A 25,174-nucleotide genomic window follows, 5' to 3' on the forward strand; every position below is an offset into this window, starting at 1 on the left:
AATGCTTTACATGTTATCTCATTTGATCCTCATGAGGTAGATGCTATTATTATCTGTTTTTACAGCTGAGGAAACTAAGGCAGAGTTTAAGCAACTTGACCAGGATCACACAGTCTCTGAGGTAGGATTTTTACCAGGTCATCCTAATTCCAAATCCAAAACTTTCTTCATTCTGCCATCCGGCTGCCCATATTAGTGGACTAAAAATAACTGATAGATCCAGGGTCAGTTGTCAGGTAAGCCCCTGTTTTGTGAAAAGCTATCAATGAAAATATAAGAATCCAAGGTCACGGTTAAAGTGGCACATATACCAGTCTGGAGTGGTCTGTTGGAAATTAATTATGTCACCCAGGGGTAATTATGGACAAAATTTCAGCGACATCATGAGCAGGCTGCTGACACCTGTGAGCTTGGCAGATCTGTAGAGACAGAATGCAGGTGAGATCCTCCTTCTGGTGCTGTAAAAGGGAAATGAGTTGGACCCTGCCAAAGACCTGGGTTTCAGATCAAAGGGGTTCCATTCCCTACTTGCTTTTCTGAGTGAACTGTCTAGTTCCTCAAAGACTCAGAAGCCTATGGGGATGAACCCCATCTGGCCATACTTAACAGAGAGCTGGGAAACTTGGGAATCCCCAAGCCTGATGGAGGCTCCCCATAAGGCTTGTCCTCCTGACTATAAGTTGGGAGAAAGAGAATGTGCTAGGATTTGATTCATTGGAGTGTTGCCTTTGATAATATCCTTATCTCAAGTATGAATTTGAAATCACGGCTTGCTAAATTTCAATTGAGATATTTTCCTATCTCCTGGTGAAATTAGTTAAGATAATAGGGAATAAGAGATCTGGGGCAGGTATGACTTCTTTCTTGTTTACTCTTTCTCTGTGTTCCCTTCCTTGTAATGAAAGGGCAAGCCAGAGAGAATATGCTCTCTGAGCATATTCATATACTTATAATACACTGTGTGACCCCCCCACTCTGTCTTATAAAAGTGCAGAAAAAAGATCACCAAGGTTGGGTATGAGCAGGGAAGACTTCATGGAGGAGGTGAGATTTCAGTCCTGAAGGATGGGCAGGTTTGGAAGAGGAGGGCCATCAAGAGAATAAGGGAACCATATCTTACCAGCCTCTTTTTCCTTGCAGGTTTCAGTCGATACCCCTTTTAGGCCATTCTCCGAATCCCCTTTGCCCTTGGCAGTCTTCCTCAGCTGGAAACCTTTCCTGATATCAGCCAGGAGGGCATCAATGACACACACTTCCTCTTGTTTCACGGTTCCCTTCCGAACTATAGAAAAAAAAGTCCCCCAGTCACCCTGCAGATAGCTGCACAGTCCTATGCTCTCTGGGACCAAAAGAGTAGAAGACACAGCTTCTGCTCTAGATCTGAAGGGGAGGAAGGAGATATAACCTCTGACCTTCAGGAACCCCTAAGGGAGGAGGAAGGAAATCTAGAAAGGATGTAAGGGTATTTAGAAAGAAAATAATTTCCAGAGAGTAAAGTTGTATAGGATTAAAGGGCTGGCTGCTGGAATCTCTGGCAGAATTAACCAGGGAAGGCCTTCTGTGGTAGATTGGTTGTAGGGAATGGCTTGGGAAATCTTGCATCTAGGTTTTGGGTTGGAAAAACTGGGCTTGGGATTGAAGAGTAGGAGGAAAGGATTCCTCCCTACCCTGTAGCCTAAGTTGCTCATTTGACCCAGATACCCTCTGGCTTTAGTCCCCCAGCTTACTGATCTTTCCATCTTCTCCACGGGGCCTTTTGGCTTCTTCAGCCTCCAGCTGCTTCTTCCTTTTCTCTGCCTTCACAGCCTGCTCCTTCCAGTCTTTGTTCTCCTAATAACAAAAGAGAGGAGGGGGGAGAAGGAAGGAAAGAGGGAGGAAGGGAGAGAGAGGGAGAAGGAGAGAGAGAGAGGGAGAGAGAGAGAAAAAGGGAGAGGGAGAGAAAGAGGGAGAGGGAGAGGGAGAGAAAAAGGGAGAGGGAGAGGGAGAGAGAGATTCAGGCAGATCCTGTTAGCCACTGAGTCTCCAGGGGACTGGGACTGGGGCTTTGTCACAGATTTCTACTGATACTATCCTAGAATGTCAGATATCTTAAGAGACCATCTAGAGAAAGGAAATCACCTGCTTGAAGTCACAGAGCATGTTGTGAGTCTAGAATATAGATTTCCTTACTCCCAGTCCTGCTCTTTTCTCAACCATTCTATGTTTCTGTTTAGGTGTCTCTGTGTCTCATATGTGTGGGATGCTCTGCTGGGATGAGGAGCTCCCTGAGGGCAGGAATCATCTATTCATGGGTCTCCTGTGTCAATGTGACACTGAGACAGTTAAGTGATTAATAATTACTGACTGCGATGGAAAGGGATTTCATTTACAGATTTATCTGTCAGATGGCGATCTCTCCAAACACAGGGCAGAGGTCACAATGCTTAAATCCTTCTTTCTGTTGTCCAAGACGGGCAAGGAACTTATTTTCATAGCTGTGTGATTGACTCAGGCAAGGGAGTGGCTGAGAATTGGGGAGTCCCCCCAGTAGGAGATAAGAGGCACCATGTCTGAATAGCTGTTTTCAATGTGCCCAGACTGACATCTCAGATTATAGCTAAAATGTCCTGATGATGAGTACCCTAACTTTCTGGGTGCAGAAAAGCAGCAGGGTGATACTACTCAAGGCAATCCTTTGGGTAAGGGAAAAAGTTAGATGCAAATTGTCAGACTTAGTAAAGAATTCACTGTAACCTCACAGGTGTTCACTTTTATTATCACAAGTACCCCAGGAATCCAGGGTTCCCTAGATGACAGTTTTGGAGTGGAATGAGAAAGATTTTCTTGGTGTAGGAAATTCCAAGTATGGAGTCTCCCTCTACTGACAAAGACGGGGAATTCATCTGTAAGTCAGCCTTGGAAGATTGTCCGAGCCTTAGAGGACTGTCCATAGACACTGAGAGGTCAAGGAAGATTTGCCCACAGATAGAATTTGTTGGAGGCAGCAGTTAAATCTATATCTTTTAGACTCTGGGGCTAGCCCTCTATCTGTTATGTCACACTGCCATTCAAAAAATAGATTCCCTTTATATAATAAATGAACAGCTATTCACATTTCCATGGTGCTTATAGTTAAGAAATTTTTTCCTTCACAATCTCATGAGGCAGGCTATGTAACATTACTTCACTTTTGGAGAAAAGCCTTTGAGAGGGAAAATGATTTTCCAAGCTAACTTGGCTAGTGAGTGATTATCAACCAGGATTCCAACCAAAATCCTTGTACACAATGCAAGCTTCTGGACTAATTCTGCCACTAGCTCCCTGTGAAACTAAGCTGTCTCTTTGTGGGTCTCAGTCTCTTCAGCTGTAAACATGGGGTTCAGAATTTCTTCTTTCACAACAGGGAAGCTGTGAAGCTTAAATATAAAAGAGATATTGAAGGGCTTGAGGAAGTTATAAGTAGCCTGTAGGTGCCAGGGATCTTTACTATGGTGTGTCTCACTTGTTTCTGTATCCTCAGCACTTAGCACAGTGCTTGACATGTTACTGTTGTTCAGTCACATAAGACCCTTCTGACTCCATTTGGAGTTTTCTTAGTGATTTGTTATTTCCTTCTCCACTCATTTTACAGATGAGGAAACTGAGGCAAGCAGGGGTAAGTAACATGCTCAGGATCATATAACTAGTGTCGGGACCACATCTGAACTCAGGAAGACTTATCTTCCTGACATAAAGCCTGGCACTCTATCCACTGTGCCTCCCTAAGTCAGTGCATACAGTCATTGCTTAATCAATGCTTGGTTTATCTAAACTAACTTTATTGGAAGTGGAGGGTTTCAAACGTATCCAATAAATGTTCTTTGCACCCAGTAAGTACCACAGATATCCATATCTGCGCAATCTGAATTTATAGCACAAGTGTTCCCTTGTTCACAGGACACTTACCTTCAAGGCTCGGATGAAAAGTTCTCGAAATGTCTTCATGGTGCTGAAGGTGTCCTCCAGGGAGAGCTTGTGGGCATCCTCACAGAGGTAATCAGCCAGCTCCACTTTCTTCCTCTCAATGACCTTAAACTCTTCCTCTAACTCCCTGGAGGCTGAGATGCTGTCCTAGGGAAGAATCATCCATTCAGTCTACTCAGACATCCCATGTATGAATCACAGGACCTCTGGTGGATTTGCTATTTTCAGTACTAGGGAAAGTTTTTTTCCACATTGGCCCCAAATTAACCTTTCTGCAATTTATGAACCCATACATGTGCTGGAGCTGGCTTGACCCAGCTTGAGAAAGGGAATAATTAAATTTCCACTGTGAACATCTGGTGAGTGCTACAAATCAGGAATTGATTTATTATTTTATTAATTGTCTATAGACTTAACAAGATGATGGACAAAATGCTAATAATGTAGAATAAACTTAAAAGTATGCTTTCTATGAACTTTTTTTCCCTTTGGAGAGTCAGTTGTTAAACATTTACAAATATATCACCAAGTAGAAAATTCAGGTTGGAGAAGGTCTTAGAAGGCATCTGGTATTCTCTCCTCCCAGCACAAGAATCTTTTTGATGGTATCCCTAACAATTCAGCTTGAATACTTCCCATGATGAAAAGCCTGAAGATTCCCAAAACTGCCTAGTCTGCTTTTGTGTAGCTCTGAATGTAAAGAAAATTCTGCCTAACAGGGTCTTTCTGCAATTTCTGTCTCATGCCTGGTTCTTTCTTCTGGGATCAAGCATAGAAAGGATCCAGATGTAGTCAATGATGCTTATTTACTTACCCAAGAAGATGCTTCTAAGAACAAATAGTTTAAAAAAGTCCTCCCCTAGGATAGCAGCTGATGCTAAAACCTATTCCCTACTTGCTAAACACACAGATCAAAAGCCACCATGGGCTGCGAAGGCCAGAGAAGTGGGGCTGAGAAGAGAGCTCACTGGCCTTCTGTCCACTGCCGGAACAACCTCCTAAGCAGGGGTCTCCAAACTATGGCCGCGGGCCAGATGCAGCAGCTGAAGACGATTATCCCCCTCACCCAGGGCTATGAAGTTTCTTTATTTAAAGTCCCACAAAACAAAGTTTTTGTTTTTGCCATAGTCTGGCCCTCCAACAGTCTGAGGGACAGTGAACTGGCCCCCTATTTAAAAAGTTTGAGGACCCCTGCAAGGGTCTGGTTCTTCTCCACTTTCAATCTGCTCAGTCTCACTCTGGGGACCTTGGTTCTTCTACGGACAGGCCCAGGTCTGCTTCCTTTGTCTCCCACACTGTGAGTTCCCTTAAGCAGGGCCCAGGCCGGTCCCTCCCAGGACCAGTCCCCACAGTGGGGCTGAACACTGGCCTGGATACACAGGAGAACCGAAGCATTGGTAAGTGGAGTTCAGGAATAACCTGCGTGTCTTAGCACTCAGAGCCCCTTTTCTTTTTGCTCACTCAGTTTCTCTCTTTATGTTTCTCTATTTTTCCACATTCCTCCTCAGGTTCCATCCACCTCTGGTCCTCTCCAGAAGCTGCTTCCCCAGTACAATGCACACTGGCTTTTGCCTCAATTTGACTGTGACCCACGAGTTTACACCCATCTCCCCCATTCAACCTGCAGCTTCAGCTGGTGGTCACTTGCCTGGAGGGGCTTTTCATACTGCTCTTGAACTTCAGGAATTCCTGAAGATACCTTCCGTTCCATCTCCAGCAACTGCTTCAGGTTGGTACTGGCTTCCGAGTGGATGATATCAATATTGATCCTGAGAGTTAGTGAAGAGGGTGGGGTGGAAGAAGGACCTCACTGTGAGATCAGAGATCACCTGGTATCAAAACTAGAAATGCCTATTTCCTCTCTCCTGATGTCCATGCTCCCCTCTCCTCCTCCCATATTACAGATGAAGAAACTGAGGGACAGAGAGAGCTGTGATAAGGATCACAAAATGTAATAGCTAAAGATCATTAATTATTATATACCACAATTCCCCCTCACTGTCAATTATACAGAGAGGGAAATGGGGCTATTTTGAGAATCAAAACATAATAATGTAATAATAATAATGCGTGTATGAAAGTAGAAAGTGACATTCTTAGACATTACAAAATGTCAGCTGGAGATGATCTTAGGAAATTTAGTTTAACCCACTCATTTTAAAGAGGAGAAAGCTGAGGACTACAAAAGAAGAAGCTTGTTCAATCAAAGCCATATAGTTGGTCACTGGCAGCACCAACATTAGAATCCAGGTCTTCTGTTGAGGGGTAGGGGTGGGAGAAAGGGAGGGAAAAAAATTGGAACACAAGGTTTTTCAAGGGTGAATGTTGAAAATTATCCATATGTTTTGAAGATAAAAAAGCTTTAATAAATTTTTAAAAAGACTCTAGGTCTTCCAACTTTCACTAGCAGGATCTCTCTAAAGCTGCATGCTTTTTCATTTGTGAAGATTCTAATTCCATTAAAACCACTTCCCAAGGTCTAAAGAGAAATCGTTTGTTTATGACTCAAATGTAGGATCAATAGTTGAGTTAAAAATGCATCTCTTCTCCCTGATACCCAGATACCCATGTTCTCTTCCTCTCAGATACTGAGCCACAGCAATGACCTGGGAAGTTTCTTACCCTGCTGCCCGGGAGATGTGCTCTAGGTCACTGGGGAGCTGAAGGAGATCAGGGTAATTTTTCTCCACTTCCTGGAAAAGAACAAGAACATTTCAGCTTTCAATGAAGGTGAGGACCATATCTTCTCTATAGCAAAAATCGTCCCCAGCACCCAATACAGTGCTCTACCTATAATAAACATCATCCCTCTCCCTCCGTCCCTTTCTCTCTCTCTCTCTCTCTCTCTCTCTCTCTCTCTCTCTCTCTCTCTCTCTCTCCTCTCCTCCCTCCCTCCTCCCTCCCTCCCTCTCCCTGTCCCTCTCCCTCTCTCACCCCCCCTATCAACGGGTAGCAGTTGGGAATGTGGAGAAGGAGGTTCCCACCAGAGCCAAGGAACGGTTGGGCAAAGGCCTCCCTACCTCCAGGATGTGATGCAGTAGGGTCACACGGCTCTGGTTGGCCTTAGTTTCTGTGAGTTTGAGTAGGGTACTAATCTTAAAACCATCAGCATCTCCTGTATGACTCCCCTGGAAGAGATTAGGAAAACCATTACTAAGATTCCCAGAGGCAGGGAGGAGAGGGGACAATCCCTGTGGGCTGTAGTGGGCTAGCAGGCAACTTACATAGTTGAGGAAATTTCCAATTTTGAGAATCAGCTGGCAGAAAACTGGCAAACGCTGACTGGTGAGGAGACCTACAGAGCAAGGAATGTTCTAAATGATTCAGTTCTGTGAACAAATCTGGTTTCCAGGTACCCAAAAAGTCATTAAGGGTCTGCTCAGGATCTCTGCCAGAATAGGCTGGGGGAGGACATAGTTGACCTCATGGGTCAGAGACGTTCCCCAAATAACCAATATCCTTTAATAGCTTCTTACTGCTCTGTCATTAAGAGTCTATCAAAACCCTTCTAAATTGGCTGACATTCCTATAGTGATAGAATCATAACACATAGAGTTGGGAGGGATTTTAAGATCAGTTTAATTTATAGATGTCAGAAACTCAAAGTTAGAGAGCCTGAATGAAAGCAGATAGGTGGCTCAGTGTATCCCAATTGCTGGGCCTGGAGTCAGGAAGACCTGAATTCAAAAGCAGCCTCAGACTCTGGCCAAACCACTTAACCTATATTTGCCTCTACCCACAGGAGATTTTGCCTCAGTTCCCCATCTGTAAAATGGGCATACATTAGAAGAGGTAATGGCAAATCACTCCAGCATCTTTACCCAGAAAACCCCATGGAAAAAAGTCCATGGGGGTCACAAAGAGTTGTAAATGACTGAACAACTAAATAATAAGAAGCAGATATTAATTCAATCTTTCCTTCCTTCCTTCTTCTTTCCTTCCCTCCAATTGTCCCTCCCTTCTTCCTGCTTTTCTCCTTTCTTTCTTTTTTCCTTCCTCTCTACCTCCTTACCTTCTTTTCCCCCTACCTTCCTTACTCCCTCCCTCCCTCCCTCCCTTCTTCCTTTCTTTTGTAAGAATAGAACAGAAGTCTTGTGAATCCAAAACCAGTGCTTTTTCACTAATGTATCAAAAGAAAAAAGAGAGAGAGAAAGAATAGACAGCCCAACCCCTATCCTTGGGGGTTAACATGCTAGCTAGTTCATGTTTCCTCCTGGAGTGGGCCTTTATATGAAATAGAATGTTATGTTCTCTCATTTGCCCTCAAAATACTTATTTTAAATCTTGACATTTCCTATGTAATCTTGGGCAAATATCTTAATCTCCCTGGGGCTCAGTTCCCTTATCTATAAAATGAGGGGGGGGTTTAAGTAGAAGACCTTTGAGGTTCTTTTCAATTTTAAATCTATGGTATTATGGTAGAAGGAAAATGGAAAAGATATTTCTGAGTTTTAGTAATCATATATAATATTATACTACACATACACACACATATATATACTATAATATACAACCATACATCACATAATAATCATAAATAGTAATTGCATCATATTGTACTATACATATTATATGATTTCTTGATCTTTTCCCTTATAGACTTTACTTCTGTTCTCTATTTCTATTTTTCAAACTGAAGAAGTAATAGCTTTTGAGCTTGTAGCCATACAGTTTTGGGATCCATTTAAAAGTCCCACCCGCTAAGGCCCCTGTGGCTCTACTTACTCTCACAGGCCTTACGGATGACCTCAGCTTTGGGTCGGATCATGTCCAGCATGATGACTGTCTCTTCATAGAGCAGCATGCACTCAATTCGCAGCTGGTAGCTAAAATGAGGAATTAGTGGGGAAACAGGTTACAGGTCCATATAGGAAATAGGTATTTGGTTCCCTATAATGGTCTTAGATCCATTGGGAGTCACAAAATCTCAGAGCTAGAAAAGATCTTAGAAATCATACAATCTAATCTATACTTGAACAAGAACTCCCACAATTTCTCTGTGATCATTTAGTCTTTTCTTGAAACTATCTTTAATGATGAAGAGTTCACCATTTCCAAGAGAGATCATTTCACTCTAGCATAGTTCTGATTATTAAAATAGTTTTTTTTTTACATTAAGTCAAATTCATCCTTTCTGCAACACTTTCCCTCCCTTCTCTCCTTTTTATTGCTTTGGATTTTCCCTCTGGGGTCAAGAAAAACAAATCTAACTCCTTTTCCAAATGATAGACTTTTGAATATTTTAAGATAGTGAGAATATCACTCCCAAGTCATTTCTTTTCTTGTCTCCCTTGGGGTACACTCACTACCCACCTAGTCTGTGTCCTGACAGTCATTTATGTATCAAGTAGATTTCCAGACTTTTTGTATATACTTTGTACTTATTTGATAGGAGAAAGATGAATTTAAGTATTTTGACGTACTAACCTAATCTTTCCCACAGCTCTCCCAGTATCATTCAGATTGTATACATTCAGATTGGCTAAAAGTAAGGCTGGGGTTAGGAGAATGAACCAATATACACAGTCCAGACAATATATTATAGGTAGAGGAATTTCATATTTAGCTCCGGATGAGACCATTTTAGTCTGGGACCATGAAGGGAACAGACATCTAGATAGAGTCAAGGATAGTCTAGAAAACTTTATTTAAGGATTATGCTAGAAATCATAATACCATTTAATCTCAAACTAGGGAATTTTATTGGATATCCACATCTAATAACTTTCCCTCAATATATTATTTCTGAATCTGTATATTATTTTGTCCTTTGTGAAAAAGCTCTAGAAAATTTACTTGTGATGTCAGAATATGTGAGAAAGGAGGAAAAGGGAGAAGCAGAGGGTAGAAAGAGCCATCGAAAGATGGTAGCATTAACATATGAAAGGGGAAGGTAATCAGAATTTGGATGCTACTAATTTCAGAGCCCACAGGACCAAACTGGCTCAAGGTCCTGGAGTCAAGAATCTGAACTCTCTGATGATAGATAGGTTCAAAAATTGTGAAAGGCTGAAGATAAAGTCCTCTGGATCTGCTGGATCTCTGGATCTGTGGTCAGCAAATCCTAAGGCCAGCATAAGCCCAAATTTGATTAATTTGTTAATAGCTAAATGTATAGCACACAATTATAGAATTTTAAGAGTGTCAGAGCTGGAAGAGACCTGACAATACAGTGAAAGAGCCATTATAAATCACTATGGAGGAAGAAATAGAGGCTCGAACAGGAAAAGTGGCTTAGTCAAGGTCCTAGAGCAAAGGAATTAAAATCCAGGTGTTTCTACCTACCTACCTGTGTAGGGTGCTGTACACCACACTCTGAAGTAGGGAATGAAGAGAAATTTCAGAATTCCTCAGCATCAATGCTTGATGGCTAACCCTATACACGTCTCAGGATTACTTCCGTTATTAAATTAAGCTAAAATCATCATTTTGACAATTCTTTCCCTCCCTTCCCTTTTTATTGCTTTGTGTTTTGCCCTCTGAGGCCAAGAAAAATAAATCTAACTCGTTTCCCAAATGATAGCCCTTTGAATATTTTAAGATAGTGAGAATATTGCTCCCAAATAACTTCTTTTCCCTCTTTCCCTTTGGGAGAGTTATGGTACTTTAGATATGGATCTAACTTAATATAATAACAATGTTCTTGGAAAAAAGAGCACAAAACATAAAAAAAAATCAAATCATAAACGTAAGAGGAGTTATTTTAAGCCTGTGGAAAATTCCATTCCTTTATTTTATCTGCTTTGCAAATTTGGATTTTCACACTGCTTTTTCTCAAATAAGTTTACCATGAATACCAGACCATGATTAAAGAAATAATGAATGTTTTCTTGACCAAGGTCATGAACCATAATCTTTCTCCTCTCTGGGTCTTCATGTCACTGTTTTCCCTTAGTTCTCCTCCTCTTTAGCTGTTCTTTTTGTTGTCTCTGAAAGATCATCATTTATGATGGAACTGTGGATATCCCTCAAGGTGCTATCTTGGACCTTCTTCTCTTCTTCTACAATACATTCTCTCTAAGTGATCTCTTCAGTTCCCAAAAATTTGTTATTATCTCTATGAAGATGACTCTATGAAGTTGTAAACTGCCTTGAAGACAAAACCCACTAGATATGCTGTAGACATTTTAAAGGCAATATGTCCTACAGATAACTTAATATCTTTCCTTCTCAGCCCCCCCCCTTTTCTAACTTTCCTCTTTTTATGAAGGGCACATTTCAAAACCTTAGTTATCCATGACTTTACCATCCTTCACCTCTCAAAACAGAATCAGTAGCCAATTCTTTATTTTTGACTTTCCAACATTTCTCTCATATATATTCATCCACCCACCCACCATAGATCAGGGCCTCCTGACTATTCTTTCCATCTCGAGTTTCTCCAATTCATTCTTCACACAGCTGCCAAGGCATATATTCCTAAAGCAAAGCTCTGACCATTGCTCAGAAGCTCCAGTAGCTTCCAATTCCCCTAGGATCAAATACCGACTCTTCTATTTAGCATTTAAATCCCTTCATCATCTGGTTTCAGCCCATTTTTTTCTGGGTGTATCACATATTACTCTCTTCCCACACAGTGTTTATATTTCAGCCAATGGGACTCTCATTTCCAGGTCCTAGCATACACCATTCCATCTTTGCAGAGTCAGTCTTCCATATGCTCAACTCTGACTCTTGAAATCTCTAGCTCTCTGCTAAGCTCCAGAATGCCATCCTCCTATGAGAGGACTTTTGCTGATCACACCCTCCCACCCACCAGGACATCTCTGAAGTTATTTGGGACCTTCCTCATATATAAAAATATATTACATGTATTTTTAGAATACAGGATGCCTGAGAACAAGGATCCTTTTCTCTATATCTTTCTCTTCCTAGTACAGAACGGGGGCTTAAAAAAATGCTGATTGATCCCCATTCTGTATCTTCCTCCTTCTGGAGTCAGGACCCACAAGCTCAGTGCTACTGTGTTATCAGAGGGACAAGCATATAGAACAAAGGGGGCATGGCTTAGTACCTTGAAGCACTTACCTGGGAACATCGAGGAGGAGGAGATAGAACTGGTCAGCACTGGCTAACTTGGCTTTCTCCTCTCGGAATGATTTCAGATTTTCTATCTAGGAAGAACAGAAATCACAAAGGGATGAAGGCTCTTCATCCAATGTCCAATAGCCTGCCTCCCCACAGCATCTCTGTACTTGCTCTAGGAAGTATCCCCTAGACCTCTCCCCAGCCTTGCTTTGACTCCTACAACTCTTCAAGTTAAATGACTTACCCTGGTTCTGAATCACATTTTGCCCCTTTTAATAACCGATCTCTACGTGTATCTCATTTTCCTCTTAGATTGTAAGCTCCCTGAGGGCAGAGCTCCTTTGTCTCCTTTTGACCATGAAGCCTTAGCTCTTGACCAGGATCTCTTCCTTCTTGTTTGCCCCCTTAGGTTGTCAAGCATAGGACTGAATGGAGGGTTTGATAATTTTCTTAGGCATCTTCTTATTGAAAAATTAAAGTCAATAGCACAACTTACTTCATGCTTCTCAGGGAGCAGTTTGAGAAGCTGCTTCAGAACTTCCACATCAAACCTGGTCCTATCCCCTCTTCGGATCATGTCTGTGATCTCCTCGTTGGAGCTGAAGAAAGGGCAGTTAGGTGTGAGCTCAACACTCCATTCAACAAAATCAGGATTGGCCCCTTACATGCCTCACTATGAAGGAAATAGTCAAGGGCAGAGAATATCTCATAGTCACAGAGAGACAGTCATAGCCTCTAAGTTGGAGGAGACCTCAGAATCCATCTGGACCATAGATTATCCTCTCCCCTCAAATTCCTTGCCCTCTTGTCCCATTGCCCCTTCAAACCCTAGCTACCAAATGAGTTCCTGCATCAAAGCTCCCATTGCTCCTAAAGCCATATCATTATATACTGTTGTTGTGGAAAGTAATTTGGATTTGTGACCCCAAACTTGCTAAACTTTGCATATCTTTGGATGCAATTATACTTCAATTAGGCCTATACCCTGAAGAGATCAAAGAAAGAGGGAAAAGATCTATAGGTACACAAATTTTATACTATCACCGTGTATGTGTGTGTGATGGCAAAGAACTTGAAATTATGGAGATTCCTAACTGGGGATCAATAAATTATGGTACATATAATTGTGCTATAAGAAATGATGAAAGGAATGATTTCAGAGAACTTGGGAAGACTTATATGAATTGATATAAAATGAAGTGAGTAGAATCAGAAAAACAATTTACTAAAAGTCTTAAGAACTATAATTTCTACAATAACCAAGCAAATTCCAGAGGACTCATAGTAAAACATGCTACTCATAGCCTAGAGAAGTGATAAATTCTGGAAATGGATTGAAAGACATATATTTTGTGGACATGGCCAATGTGGGAATTTGTTTTGCTTGAATACCTATGTTTATTACAATGATTCTTCTTTTCTTTTTTATGTTGGGGAGTGAAACGTTTTTATTTATCAGAAAAATAGATTAATTTTTTTTAAAACATCATATACCACTAGATAAAATTACAGAACTGTGTCTCTTTTCCCTCAGCAGAGGTCCTTTCTTCATATTTAATTGAGAAAACTGAGGCCATCTGCTATGAACTCTTTGCTTCCCTATTCCTCTCCTCAAACCCAGTGATATTCCTCATTTTCTTTTCCTCAGATCTGGTTTCTAAGAAAGATATCAAAAACTCATAGGATCATAGATTTTTGACTTGAAAGGGACTTTGGAGTTGATTTAGTCCAACATTCCTCGTTTTACAGTAGAAGAAATTGAGGCAAAAAGAGGTCATAGCAAGTATATGAAGCTCAGGTGAAGTGATAGTGCTATGGTGGAGACTTTCCACATAGATGCTTTCTGTAACAAAATTTGTCCTGCCCTTCTTACTTCAATACTCACCATTTGAATTGCTTCAGAAAAATGTTCAGATTGAGACTTTTCTTGCCATCTAGAAATGTAATCTGGAAAAAGAAAACAAAGTCCAACCCCAAAGGAAGGATCTCAAAGAGAAGCAGCATGAGGCAGTAGAAAAAGTCCTGGTCTGAAAAATCATAGGCAAAGTCCCTTCCCCCTTCTGGCCCTCAATTTTTTCTTTTGTAAAATGGGAATAATAACCTATTATTGAAGAACTACTGAAAAGAAATCACTCTGTAAACCCTGACATGCTTTCCATCTCCAGGTAGTACATCCTCAGCCAATGCACCCAGCCACACTACCTCTTTCGGCTCCTTCTTGGCTGGGGCTGTGTTCTTCTCCTTGGCTTTCGTAGTTGGGAAACAGAAGAGCTGTTCAATGCTGGTATAATCAGGCTCCATGTCCTCACTGCTCAGGCTACTCACTGATGCCCACATTGAGTGACTGTCTGGAAGATATGAGAGGAAGCAGAGTATCAATTCAAAACAGGAGTGTGAGGTCTGGGGAAGCAGGAGGGGAGTCCTTCTCCCTCAAAATTTTAAAAACATTAACATTTGTTTTATATGTAACTGGGAAAAATAAAATATCAAATAAAAACAAAGCAAACTACATGTAGGATAAATAGAGAATAATTAAAAGAAATAAGTGTTGGGAAAAGAAGGGATTTTGGAATGCTTTATTCAATTTTGAATAAAACATTTAAAGAAGTGAAAGGGAAATAGTCTTCACCTAACATTTGGTAGAATTAATATGTGGGCCATATAATTTCAGAGACTAAAAATGGCTAGCTAGTTCAACTCATAAATTTAAAAGAAGCTCACAATTAAGTATCTAGATTCTATTTGAATTCCTCTAGTGGACAGAAGCAATGATGTGCTTGAAACAGCTAGAACAGCACTTAAATTTTCAGTGCTCAATTATGACTTGGAAATTTGCAAACTCTACAAACCAAGGTTTTATTTATATTTTATGGTCTGTCTAGACTTAAGAAATTGATGAGAAAAATGTTAATAAAGCAGATTAAATTTAAGAGTGTGTCCTACATACATTACCACCCTTCCTTGGAGAATTACTAATTACACATTTATCAGCAACATGAAGCAGCTTATTTCCAGTGCCCTCCCTGTTAATTAGTTGTGTTTTACCCTATATATAGCTTGCTTGTATATATTTGTTTGCATGCTATTTTCCCCATTAGACTGTGAGCTCCTTAAGGGCAGGGACTGTCTTTTGCTCCTTTTTATATTCCCGATGCTTAGCATAGTTCCTGGCACATAATAGATTCTTAATTCTTCCTCTCTTTCTTCCTTATTTTCTTTATTAGTTCTAACAAAGATCTAATTCTAAAAGACTCCAAGCTGGATCCTTTACAGTAGTGATGAAGAAAGGGAGTATATAAGGATCCCTGTAGTTTACAAACTGATTTACTTTTAAAAAGTAGCATTATCTCTTATATTAGATTTATATTTATTTTGTCATTTTTTTTGGTTTTTATTACATCTTTAATCTACTTCAGGCCATACTCGGGGAGTGTTGTGGGCTGCATAATTATGAGGAAGTCTATCAAATGAGTTGGTTGCCCCAGGAAGCTGGTGCTGGAGCCAGGTTAGTGCATTGTAGGATTGGGTTCCTTTAACTCTATAGCTCAATAATCTCGAACTCATGGTTTGCTTCGTTTAATCTCATGATTCCCTAACCTTTGATAAAAATCTCATGTAAGATAAGACAAAAGAAAGGTGTATAGATGCTTAGGCTAGGCACAGATAGGGGACGTGCTGATCCATACAGCAGAAAGATAGATCCTTAGAGAGCCCTCAAATACTAGAGAGGAAAGGCTGAGTTGGCAAAGAAAGTCAGAAAGCAAACAAGTAAGCTTGACTCTAGATGTCCTTTCAGCCTAGGGTCTCATGTCCTCACATGTGGTACTTAGTCATGGAACTAAAATTTTGGGACTGTCCTATCAGGGAGCCGTGCAATGGAAGGGAAATTTGCCTGTTCCAAAAGGATGGATGGATGGAGGAGTAAGCTGCATAAAGCTAGAAGTAGAAGGGCAGAAAGTTACAGAAACGCCCAGTCTATAAGGATTATGCTGAATTAATTGGGACAATTCTGGTTTTAGAGTCGTACTGTAATCACAATCGCTATGTGACTATGGACAAGTCATTCTTCTTTTTTGGGGTTGTTTCTTCTGTAAAGACTTGTACTACATACCTTACTTTCCAATCACCGAGGGGACAATGGTTGCCATGACGAAGATGCATGTCTCACCTACAACTCAGGACATTTCTAACTGCTGGCCCAGGAAGTATGGCTATAGATACCTCCTAAACAAGGTGAGGGGGCAATATCACTGATATAGAAAATGCATAGGCAGACAGGGCTTCTGGGCAAGTTGGAAAGTGAGAGAATGGGGCACATCAAGCCAAATGGTCCAAATTAGAGGCTTGATGGATCTGAAAGGCTACCTTTGTAACATAGACAGAGGTCTGGCTTGGGAAACTGGAAAAAAAACTGATTGATTTTAGTTTAATAAAATAGTGGGAGAAGTTTGGGACTAACCAGTATGAAACTGCATGGTTTTCTTTAATCTCCATCTCTAATGACATTCTTACAGTTTTCTCTTGTCAATAAACCCTAGAAATGTGGAAGTTTGTGGCTTGGAAGTATGTGGAAAAGGAAAGATGGAGAAACTATCAAATGAGGGTGTCTAATTATCATTAAAGTGTTGAGGGAAGGGAAAAAGATTACTGGAGAATAGAACTGAATATCTTTAAATCCAGGATATCAAGCAAGCAGGCTAAGGGGCCAACAGAATCAGGAGTTTCAGGACTGCCTTGGAATGATGGTCAGAAAAAACTTTAAAAAAACAAAAGATGAAAAGGTGAAAATTCTAGGGTGAAAGACAAAGGACCTCTAAATGAGTTCAAAGGAAAAAGTAAGTCTTAGGAAGTTGATGTGAGCCATTTGAGGCCAGGAAACCATCCCAACTACCCAAGGCAGTCCCTTTAGTCAAATTCTCAAAGAAGGTTTCAATACCTCTGAAGGAAAAAATCAGTTAATGAAACCTGCATTGGGTATAGGACCTTAAAAAAGATAGCTACAGCCCTAGGAAATATTGCTTCTAACACAGGTGCAATGCACAGATTTTTTTTTAACCAATTCTTTGCATGGCCTAAATTGTTCATTAAGTCCAGACTCTCAAGAATATAATCCTTCTGTAACTTTTGTTGGAAACATCTCAATTTGCCATCATAAAGCTTTCCATTTGCACAAATGAATTCATATATTTCAGTCATTTGTTGGTTTGAATTCATGCAGGTGTTATTTGTGGGGGTCTTTTTATTCTATTCTGGGATCTTAACCATGTCACAGGCAACCATCTTGAAGTAGATTACTTTCAGTTACAAGGTACCTGTTATCAGCCTTTCCTTTTGTTTGCTCAAGCAATTCCTATGGGTCTCAAAAACATTTCTGAAGGCTTATGATCTGGTTGTTATATGCTCTAAGAATGTCTATAAGTCTTACTTCTCTTTTTTGTCAAGGGAGCCTCTTTAGAACAATGAGCTTTGAGTTTCATTAATGGGGTTTTGGGTTGGTATATTTGCCAAATCTCTTGTGGACAATTTTACTGGAGATTGAGAACAGGATTTAGAGTCAGAAAATCCAGAAAATCTTACCTTCTGTGTGAATGGGAGCAAATCATTTCCTCTCTTTTCAGTTTTTATTTCCTGATCTCTAAGGACAATAAAACCTCTAGTACTTATCCCACAGAGTTGTTGTGAAGCTTTAATAACATTGTTCACATCTTTGCAAACTTTTATATCTTTGCACACCTTAAGGTGCTGTATAAATGTCAGCTAATACTCACCATAATAACAGTAATAATTTGTGCACCATTAATATAATGAATTTACTCAGTGGAAGTTGCCAAAGTTGCTAGTAAATTCATGGGCCATTGAGAAGTTCTTTATTACGGCTTTTATCTGGCCCTTCTGCTTTCCAGTTCTGCAGAGAATCAACAATCATCTTCCCCAATGTAACTGACCTCTTGCTTATTAAATATAGGCTTGTTCAGTCACACTGTAACTGTACAGAGTGGGATCTGAACCCAGACCTTCTTGATTCCAAATCCAATATCCAATCCAGTGGGTGTCATTACCACTCCAGACTACTATGAATCATGTAGTTTGGCGACATGCTATGTGGCTCTTGTCCAAGAATAAGCCTTAGGGCAGAAAGATCCATCTCCAGGGATTGGTTTGAGAAGAGAAATTTTTAAAATCACAATTCACTCATGAAGTCATTTGATACTGTTAAATCAAGAGTTCTTAACCTAAGATCCATGAACTTTTTTTTAAAAAAAGTATTATGTTAACTACTTCAATAAGGAGTTTCCCTGGTAATCTTATGTGTTAGAAAGGAATCCATAGGTTTTATTAGATTGCCAAAGGGACCCATGGAACAGGAAAGGTTAAGAATCCCAGGACTAAAGGATAGTGGGTTCCAGATCAGTGTCGGTGAAAGGAGGACTCATATTAATGAAAACAATGGATCTTAAATGTGAATTAAGTGTTGCAAATTAAAAAGGCTCTTGGGTAAATCCTTCCCTGGGGAAGGTGAATGGTTGCAATCGGAGGAAGCAGGTGCAACCTTACAGAGCTGTGACTGGAATGGTAGCCTGCTTCCCAGCAGCTGCTGTGACAACCCCAAAATCAAGGATCCCAGAGAGAAGAGAAAGAAGGAGTTTTTCTATGCCCAAAGCAAATTTTATGCTATAAAACTGTGTGTGCCTTTTGATCTAGCAGTGTTTCTCCTGGGTCTGTATCCAGGAGATCATAAAAGAGGAAAAAGGACTCACATGGGCAAAAATGTTTGTAGCAATTCTATTCATAGTGACAAAGAATTGGAAATAGACTGAATGCCCATCAGCTGGGGAGCAGGTGAATATTTATGGCATATGAATGTAATGGGAATATTATAATTCCATAAGAAATGATGAGGCTGATTTCAAAAAAGCTTGGAAAGACTTACATGAACTAATGCCAAATGAAGGGAGCAGAACCAAAGGAACATTGTACACAGTAATAACAAAATTATGTGATCGACTTGGGACTTTTCAACAGTGAGGTGATTCAAGGCAGTTCTAATAAACTTGTGATGGAAAGTGCTATCCACATCCAGAGAGAGAACTAAGACGACTGAATGTAGATCAAAGCATAGTATTTTCACCTTTTTTGTTGTTTGTTTGCTTGCTTTTTCCCCTCTTAATCTGATTTTTCTTGGCCAGTATGACAAATATGGAACTATGTTTAGTAGAATTGAACATGTTTAACCTGTATCAGATTGTTTGCTGTCTTGGGGAGGAAGGACAAAAAATTTGGAACACAAGGTTTTGCAAAGGTGAATGCGGAAAACTATTTTTGCATGTACTCCTAAAATAGTACTTAAAAAAAGAAAAGAAAGAAGGGATTTTTCATCTCCATATCCAACTTCTGTAGCTAATGGGAACTAGCTAGGGAAAGATCAAATCATGCTGAGGAAAAAAGGGGAAAATTATTGATGAGATGGATCTGTGGAGTATCTTTTCTCCTTTCCTTCCCCTCTGTTTGAATCATAGGTGCACAGGACGTAAGAGTCAAAAAAGACCTAAAATGGGGAAACTGAAGCCCAGGTCAGAGGGAGGATTCTCCAGGCCTTCTGACTTTCCCATAGACCGCAGTGCGTCTTTGCAACATCTGGTTTCTCTCATGACTTGCTCCTGTTACCTAGAAAGAAACTGCCCCAGGACTAGACATACCTCTCACCACATTGGAAGGAAGCTTCTGCCAGTTCAGCTTTTTCATCCTCAGAGTAGGAGGGTTCACTTTCCTGTGGTTTGGAACTCTTGCAAAACCCAGACCATGGTCCACTTGAGCAACCACTATTTCTTCAATGCCATTCATTGGAGGGGGAGGGGGAGGGATGCCACCCAAGCCAGGGGGAGGGGGAGGCGGAGGGGGAGGGATGCCACCCAAGCCAGGCAGAGGGGGAGGGGGAGGGATGCCACCCAGACCAGGCAGAGGGGGAGGGGGAGGGATGCCACCCAGACCAGGCAGAGGGGGAGGGGGAGGGATGCCACCCAGACCAGGCAGAGGGGGAGGGGGAGGGATGCCACCCAGACCAGGCAGAGGGGGAGGGGGTGGGATGCCATCCAGGCTAGGCAGAGAGGGAGGGGGAGGGGGAGGAGGAGGAGGAGGAGAGACACAGGCTTTACTGAACATAGGAGTAGCTGGAGGCGGGGCCCATGCAAAGCTGGGCAGAGGAGGAGGGGGTGGAGGAAGGTTGGCTGCAGCAGGGGCTGGGGCGAGGGGTTCAGGGGCGGCAGAGGCTGCCTGAAGGCTAACGGCTTTAACAATCTCTGTGCTGTCACTGGCTGCCGATGGCCCAGAGGCATTTTTCTTCGGGCTGCCCTTTGGGGAGGGTTCCACTATGTCCAGGCTCGTTTGGATACACTTGTGGGCTGTCTTGACCAGGCTATGGATCTTGGGGCTCTGCTGAGGACGCATCTTCATGGATAGGAGTCTCTCTACTATTTCTTCAATGCTGCTCTCGTGGACTGCAAAGAAGAGACAAAGACTAAAGTTAGGGAGATAAATGTGATGAGAGAGCGAGGGGCTGAATGGAGAGAAGCACAAGGGGTCCCAGAAAGGATGGACAAGAGCTGGACTGGGGAGGTGGCAAGCAAGTAGTGTCTTTTTGCAACCAGAAGATCAAAGAGGAATGAAATTCTGAAGTCTACTTCGCATAGATAAGGAAAGACTTGTCTGGACCTACAGGCTCATAAATTTAGAACTCGATAGTATTTTCACCTTTGTTGTTGTTAGCTTGTGTTTTTTCCTTTTGATCTGATTTTTCTTGCACAGCATGACAATGTGGAAATATGTTTAGAAGAATTGTACATGTTTAACCTATATTGGATTGCTTGCTGTCTTAGGGAGGGGGAAGTTGGGGAGAGAGGGAGAAAAATTTGGAACACAAGGTTTTTGCAAAGGTCAGTGTGAGAAGCTATCTTTGCATGTATTTGGAAAAATAAAACATTGAAATTAAAATATTAAAAATAAATTTAGAACTGAGAGGAATAATAAGAGCATATTTAGTTCAGACTCCTTCCCTTTTATTGGGCTTATATTTTCCCTATGTGTCCCAAAAATCAGAACCAAGGATTGAAATTAAACTTTGGAAAAAATTTTCTAACGAAACTTTTTAATTGATTAGGACTATAAAAAGTATAATTCCCCTTCAATGGAAGAATACAAGCAGGAATCAGGGAGACTGTAGAGGGCTTCTTGATGTGGGTAGGTAGGGTTGAATAGTTCGACTAGAAATTTCTGAAGTTTTTTCCAAATCTGAGATTCTGATTCTGTTTAAATGAAGTGAAAGGGAGACTAGAAATGGACAGAGAGGCTGAGTGGAAAAATGGGATTTTACTGAAAAAAAGGGGGCCCCCTCCATCCTAGACTGAGGCAAGACTAAGATTAAAGTCTCTTAGCCCAAATAGGGTTAGAATTAGAAGAAATCAAAGTGAACACTATTAGAGAATCAGCGTGGCTGAGTAAGACTATGGGAATTAATCAAAAGAGGATTTGAGTCCAATTTGACCGCTTACTAACCTTTTGACTTAGGTGTATTCCTTCTTCTCCCTTTCTAGACCTCAAATTTCTTCTGTAAAATGATGGGTCAAGAAAGATTTTAAAAACAGGAAAAGGGTCCGTCTGTACTAAAATATTTATAGCAGTTCTCTGTCTTGGCAAAGAACTAAGGAACTATCCATCAATTGGGGACGGTCTTAACACATTATGAGATATTAATATCTTCTCCAGTTGATTTTATTCATTATTAATTATTGATCCCTAACTGATATTACTGCACCCTAAGAAGGCATATACTTCCATTTTGGAAGATAATTGAGGGAAAAGGAGGGAAGGGTTATTAAAACATGGTATAGTGGAAAGAATACAGTTAACATATTATAATATAGAAAATATTAAATAGAAAATATAAAATTGAAAGACCTGGATTCAAATCCCAGTTCTGCCAATTCTTAACTGTGTGACCTTGAACAGATCATATCACCTCTGTATTTTAAGTGCCTTTGTCTGTAAAATAAGGAGGTCTGGACTAAATACTCTTATGATCCCTCATAGCTCTAAGCTCTAAATAAGAGAGCAACAAGTATTCATGAAATGCTTACTAGGTAACAAATGTTATGCTAAATAATTTTCAAACATCACCTTACTTGATATGATAAAAGGGACTGTTTCAAAAGAACAGAGGAGAGATTGCTACGAATTAATACAGAATGAAGTGAGCAGAAGCTGCCCGATTTATTCAGAAACAACACTATCAAGATAAATAACTATGAAAGAGTCGAGAATACCAATCAATACAATGACCAAGTGCAATTCTAGCATGCAGAGCACAGCTCAGAAAAGCCCAGCTTCTGAGACACAGGTGACCTGCTCAAGCTACAGCATAAGATGTACATTTTCAGATGTAGTCAATATAGGAATTTGCTTTGCTTGAGGGTTTTGTTTATCCTTTTTTTCTTTTTTTCCCAAAGAGTGGGAGAAAATAAGTGTTTGTTAATTGAAATAAATGTAACTTTAAGACTAGGACTAGCTGATCAGCTCTAAAATCCCATGACCCTGGTTGTGTGTTCTGTCTGCACATTCTCAAGGCTTCCCAAGCTTCTGTCAGCAGGGATCTCCGTCCCCTTTGGCCCATGAGTCTTCCCAGCTGGGAGTGCCTTAAGACTCTTGATTTTAGAAGCCTGAATCACCAGATTGGAATGTTTTAGAATGGATACTCGACTCCAAAGGGCTGGCCTAGGACTCTGGGGGAGTCCCTTTCCTCCTCTGACACTCATTCTCTTTGTAAAGTGAGCTAATTGGACCAGATGATCTCTAAGAACCCATAAAATTTTATGTTCTTATCTACTGGTTTTGAATTCTGTTCTTACAGTGCCTGGATATCCTCAATTTTCTAGGGGCCTCATCTTTAAGGTCCTGGTCTTTTCCAGCTCTAAATACTGTTCTTTTAAGGCAGACTCATCCACTAAATCCTGAAAAACAGAACAAAGTGTCATCCTGTCTCACCTAGCAAGAACTAAATTTCAGGGACTGATTTCCCAAGTTAAGATCAAAAAGTGGGGCTGTGGTTGGCAAAAACAAATAGGACCAGGATGAGAGTTTAGGGATCTTCACTTGTATTTCTTCCCCCATTCTTTCCCAAAGGAATTATTTAAAGGCTGGACTCTAGCTGATATAACATGTCACTGCCATAACATGTCACTGATATGTGACCCTGTAAGCTGAATTTCTGACTCTGAGAATTAGGAAATCTGTCTGGAATCCTGGCTTTCTGATTTACTAGGTAGGTGACTGGGCAAGTCCTGCCTCTCTGAGTCTCAGTTTCCCTTATCGATACAATAAAGGATGGAAAATGTATCAGTTTCCTTTCAATTTTAAAAACTCAGATCTATAGGTACAAAGTGACCTATTGAGACAGATGGGGCAAGGACTTTGTCATTTACTGGATGAACCACTTGTTGGGCTTGACACAGTATTTTAATCTTTTTTGTTGTCATTGTTTGTTTGCATGTTTTTTTCCTTTGTTGAACTGATTTTTCTTGGCAGCATGATGAATATGGAAATATGTTTAGAAAAAACACACATGTTTAACCCATATTGGATTGTTTGCTGTCTAGGGGAGTGAGGGAAAGAAAATTTGGAACACAAGGTTTTGCAAAGGTGTATGATGAAAACTATCTTTGTATGTATTTGGAAAAAATAAAAAAGCTATTATAAAAATAATAAACCATAAAGAAATTTGTAAAATAAGGGCTTGGAACCATAAAATCTCTTGGAATAATAACATGTGGGCATGTACTCTGCCAACCCCTTTAATCCAGATCCAGTAAATCTGTGGGGAGGGTCCTGGATAGCTACAAGGCAGGCTAGCAAGGGTGAGAGAACTCTGTAAATATTTCAAACCATGCCTTATTCCAAAGGTCATTTTTGTCATTCCTCTAAAGACCTGAACTCCCAAAGGGCAAGGACCGTGTTTTTCTCACTTAAATAGATTATGAATAATAAATAAATAGATGTATTAAATGAAGTTTTTGAGTCAGTCCAAAAAGCCAGCTCCACAAGTACAGTGTGTAAGCTTTCCTATTACTATCTCACCCCCTACCCATGGCTCCCAAACTTGTAAGAATCCTGTGGCTCAGGCACAGAATACCTGTGAAAAAGAGCGGGAGGTTTTAGTGAACTGCAAGCTCTATGAGTCAACACTATACCAACAATACGCAGGAATTTAAGTGAGGCAGTGTGTCTAAATAGAGAAGAGTCATCAATGTGTGTCCTCCAGCTCTGGTCAGGACACATAAGGAGGCCTGTGTTTGGCTAGGTGGTGCCGTGTATACAGTGCTGGCCCTGAACTCAGAAGGACCCGAGTTCAAATCCAGCCTCAGACACTTAACACTTCCTTGCTGTGTGATCCTGGGCAAGTCACTTAACCTCAACTGCCTCAGCAAAAAAAGTCATCTCAGACTCTTACTAGCTGTGAGGCCCTGGACAAGTCCCTTTGCCCTGTCTGTTTCAGTTTCCTCATCTGTAAAATGAGCTGGAAAAGGAAATGGCAGACTGCCTCAATATCTCTGCCAAGAAAACTCCAAATAAGGAGTCAGAAAGGACTAAAAATGACTGAAAAGCTCTCTCTGTCTCTTCCACTCACTCCTCTGTCACATCCTCCTATGTCCACAGGAGGGCAACTGGGAGAATAAGGCGACTGGAGGATATCCCAGGAGGATCAAAAACTGAGAATGTTCAGCCTGGAGCATAGGAAGGACCACAGCCACTGCCTCCCTCCGAGCATAGCAGACAGAGCACGGAACAGGTTTTGCTTGACCCAAGAAAGCAGAAGTTGCTGGAATCTGTCAAAAGACAGATTCCAGATAAGTCTAGGTAAAAAGTTCCTAGAAGAGTGGGCTACCTCAGGAAAATGTGATGACTAGGGGACCAATTCTGGGGGAAACTGAAGATGGGATTTCTGTTCGGGTCTGGGCTGGACTAGAAACTCTCTGAATAAGCTCAGGACTCTTACAAGTTTGGGAGCCATGGGGAGGGGGTGGGATAATAATAGGAAAGCCTTAGGGCTGAGATCTCTCTTTCTCTCCTTCCTTGGACCCAGAATGAGACTAGAATGAGTTAGAAGGAAGCTTAGAGATCAGTTTATTTCACCCCATTCCCTCAGCCTCTCCTGTGA

The 25,174-nt window shown here is 40.9% G+C and overlaps 1 protein-coding gene across 4 annotated transcripts in view; it reads right to left on the reverse strand.

Annotated features, from left to right (window-relative positions):
• INF2 (inverted formin, FH2 and WH2 domain containing) overlaps window positions 1–25,174 on the reverse strand; it is a 78,869-nt gene that overhangs the window by 5,958 nt on the left and 47,737 nt on the right. For all 4 annotated transcript variants that reach the window (XM_031953142.1, XM_031953143.1, XM_031953140.1 and 1 more), the window contains exons 8-20: window positions 19,668–20,465; window positions 14,173–14,318; window positions 13,856–13,917; window positions 12,467–12,569; window positions 11,971–12,056; window positions 8,668–8,768; window positions 7,167–7,237; window positions 6,963–7,070; window positions 6,565–6,635; window positions 5,591–5,711; window positions 3,925–4,089; window positions 1,728–1,830; window positions 1,121–1,282 (exon numbers count right to left, since the gene is read on the reverse strand). In XM_031953142.1, coding sequence (XP_031809002.1) covers window positions 1,121–1,282; window positions 1,728–1,830; window positions 3,925–4,089; window positions 5,591–5,711; window positions 6,565–6,635; window positions 6,963–7,070; window positions 7,167–7,237; window positions 8,668–8,768; window positions 11,971–12,056; window positions 12,467–12,569; window positions 13,856–13,917; window positions 14,173–14,318; window positions 19,668–20,465 — 2,097 coding nt within the window. The remainder of the gene's footprint in view (window positions 1–1,120; window positions 1,283–1,727; window positions 1,831–3,924; window positions 4,090–5,590; window positions 5,712–6,564; window positions 6,636–6,962; window positions 7,071–7,166; window positions 7,238–8,667; window positions 8,769–11,970; window positions 12,057–12,466; window positions 12,570–13,855; window positions 13,918–14,172; window positions 14,319–19,667; window positions 20,466–25,174) is intronic.

Source organism: Sarcophilus harrisii, chromosome 2 (genome assembly GCF_902635505.1).
Source record: "Sarcophilus harrisii chromosome 2, mSarHar1.11, whole genome shotgun sequence".
NCBI classification, from domain to species: domain Eukaryota; kingdom Metazoa; phylum Chordata; class Mammalia; order Dasyuromorphia; family Dasyuridae; genus Sarcophilus; species Sarcophilus harrisii.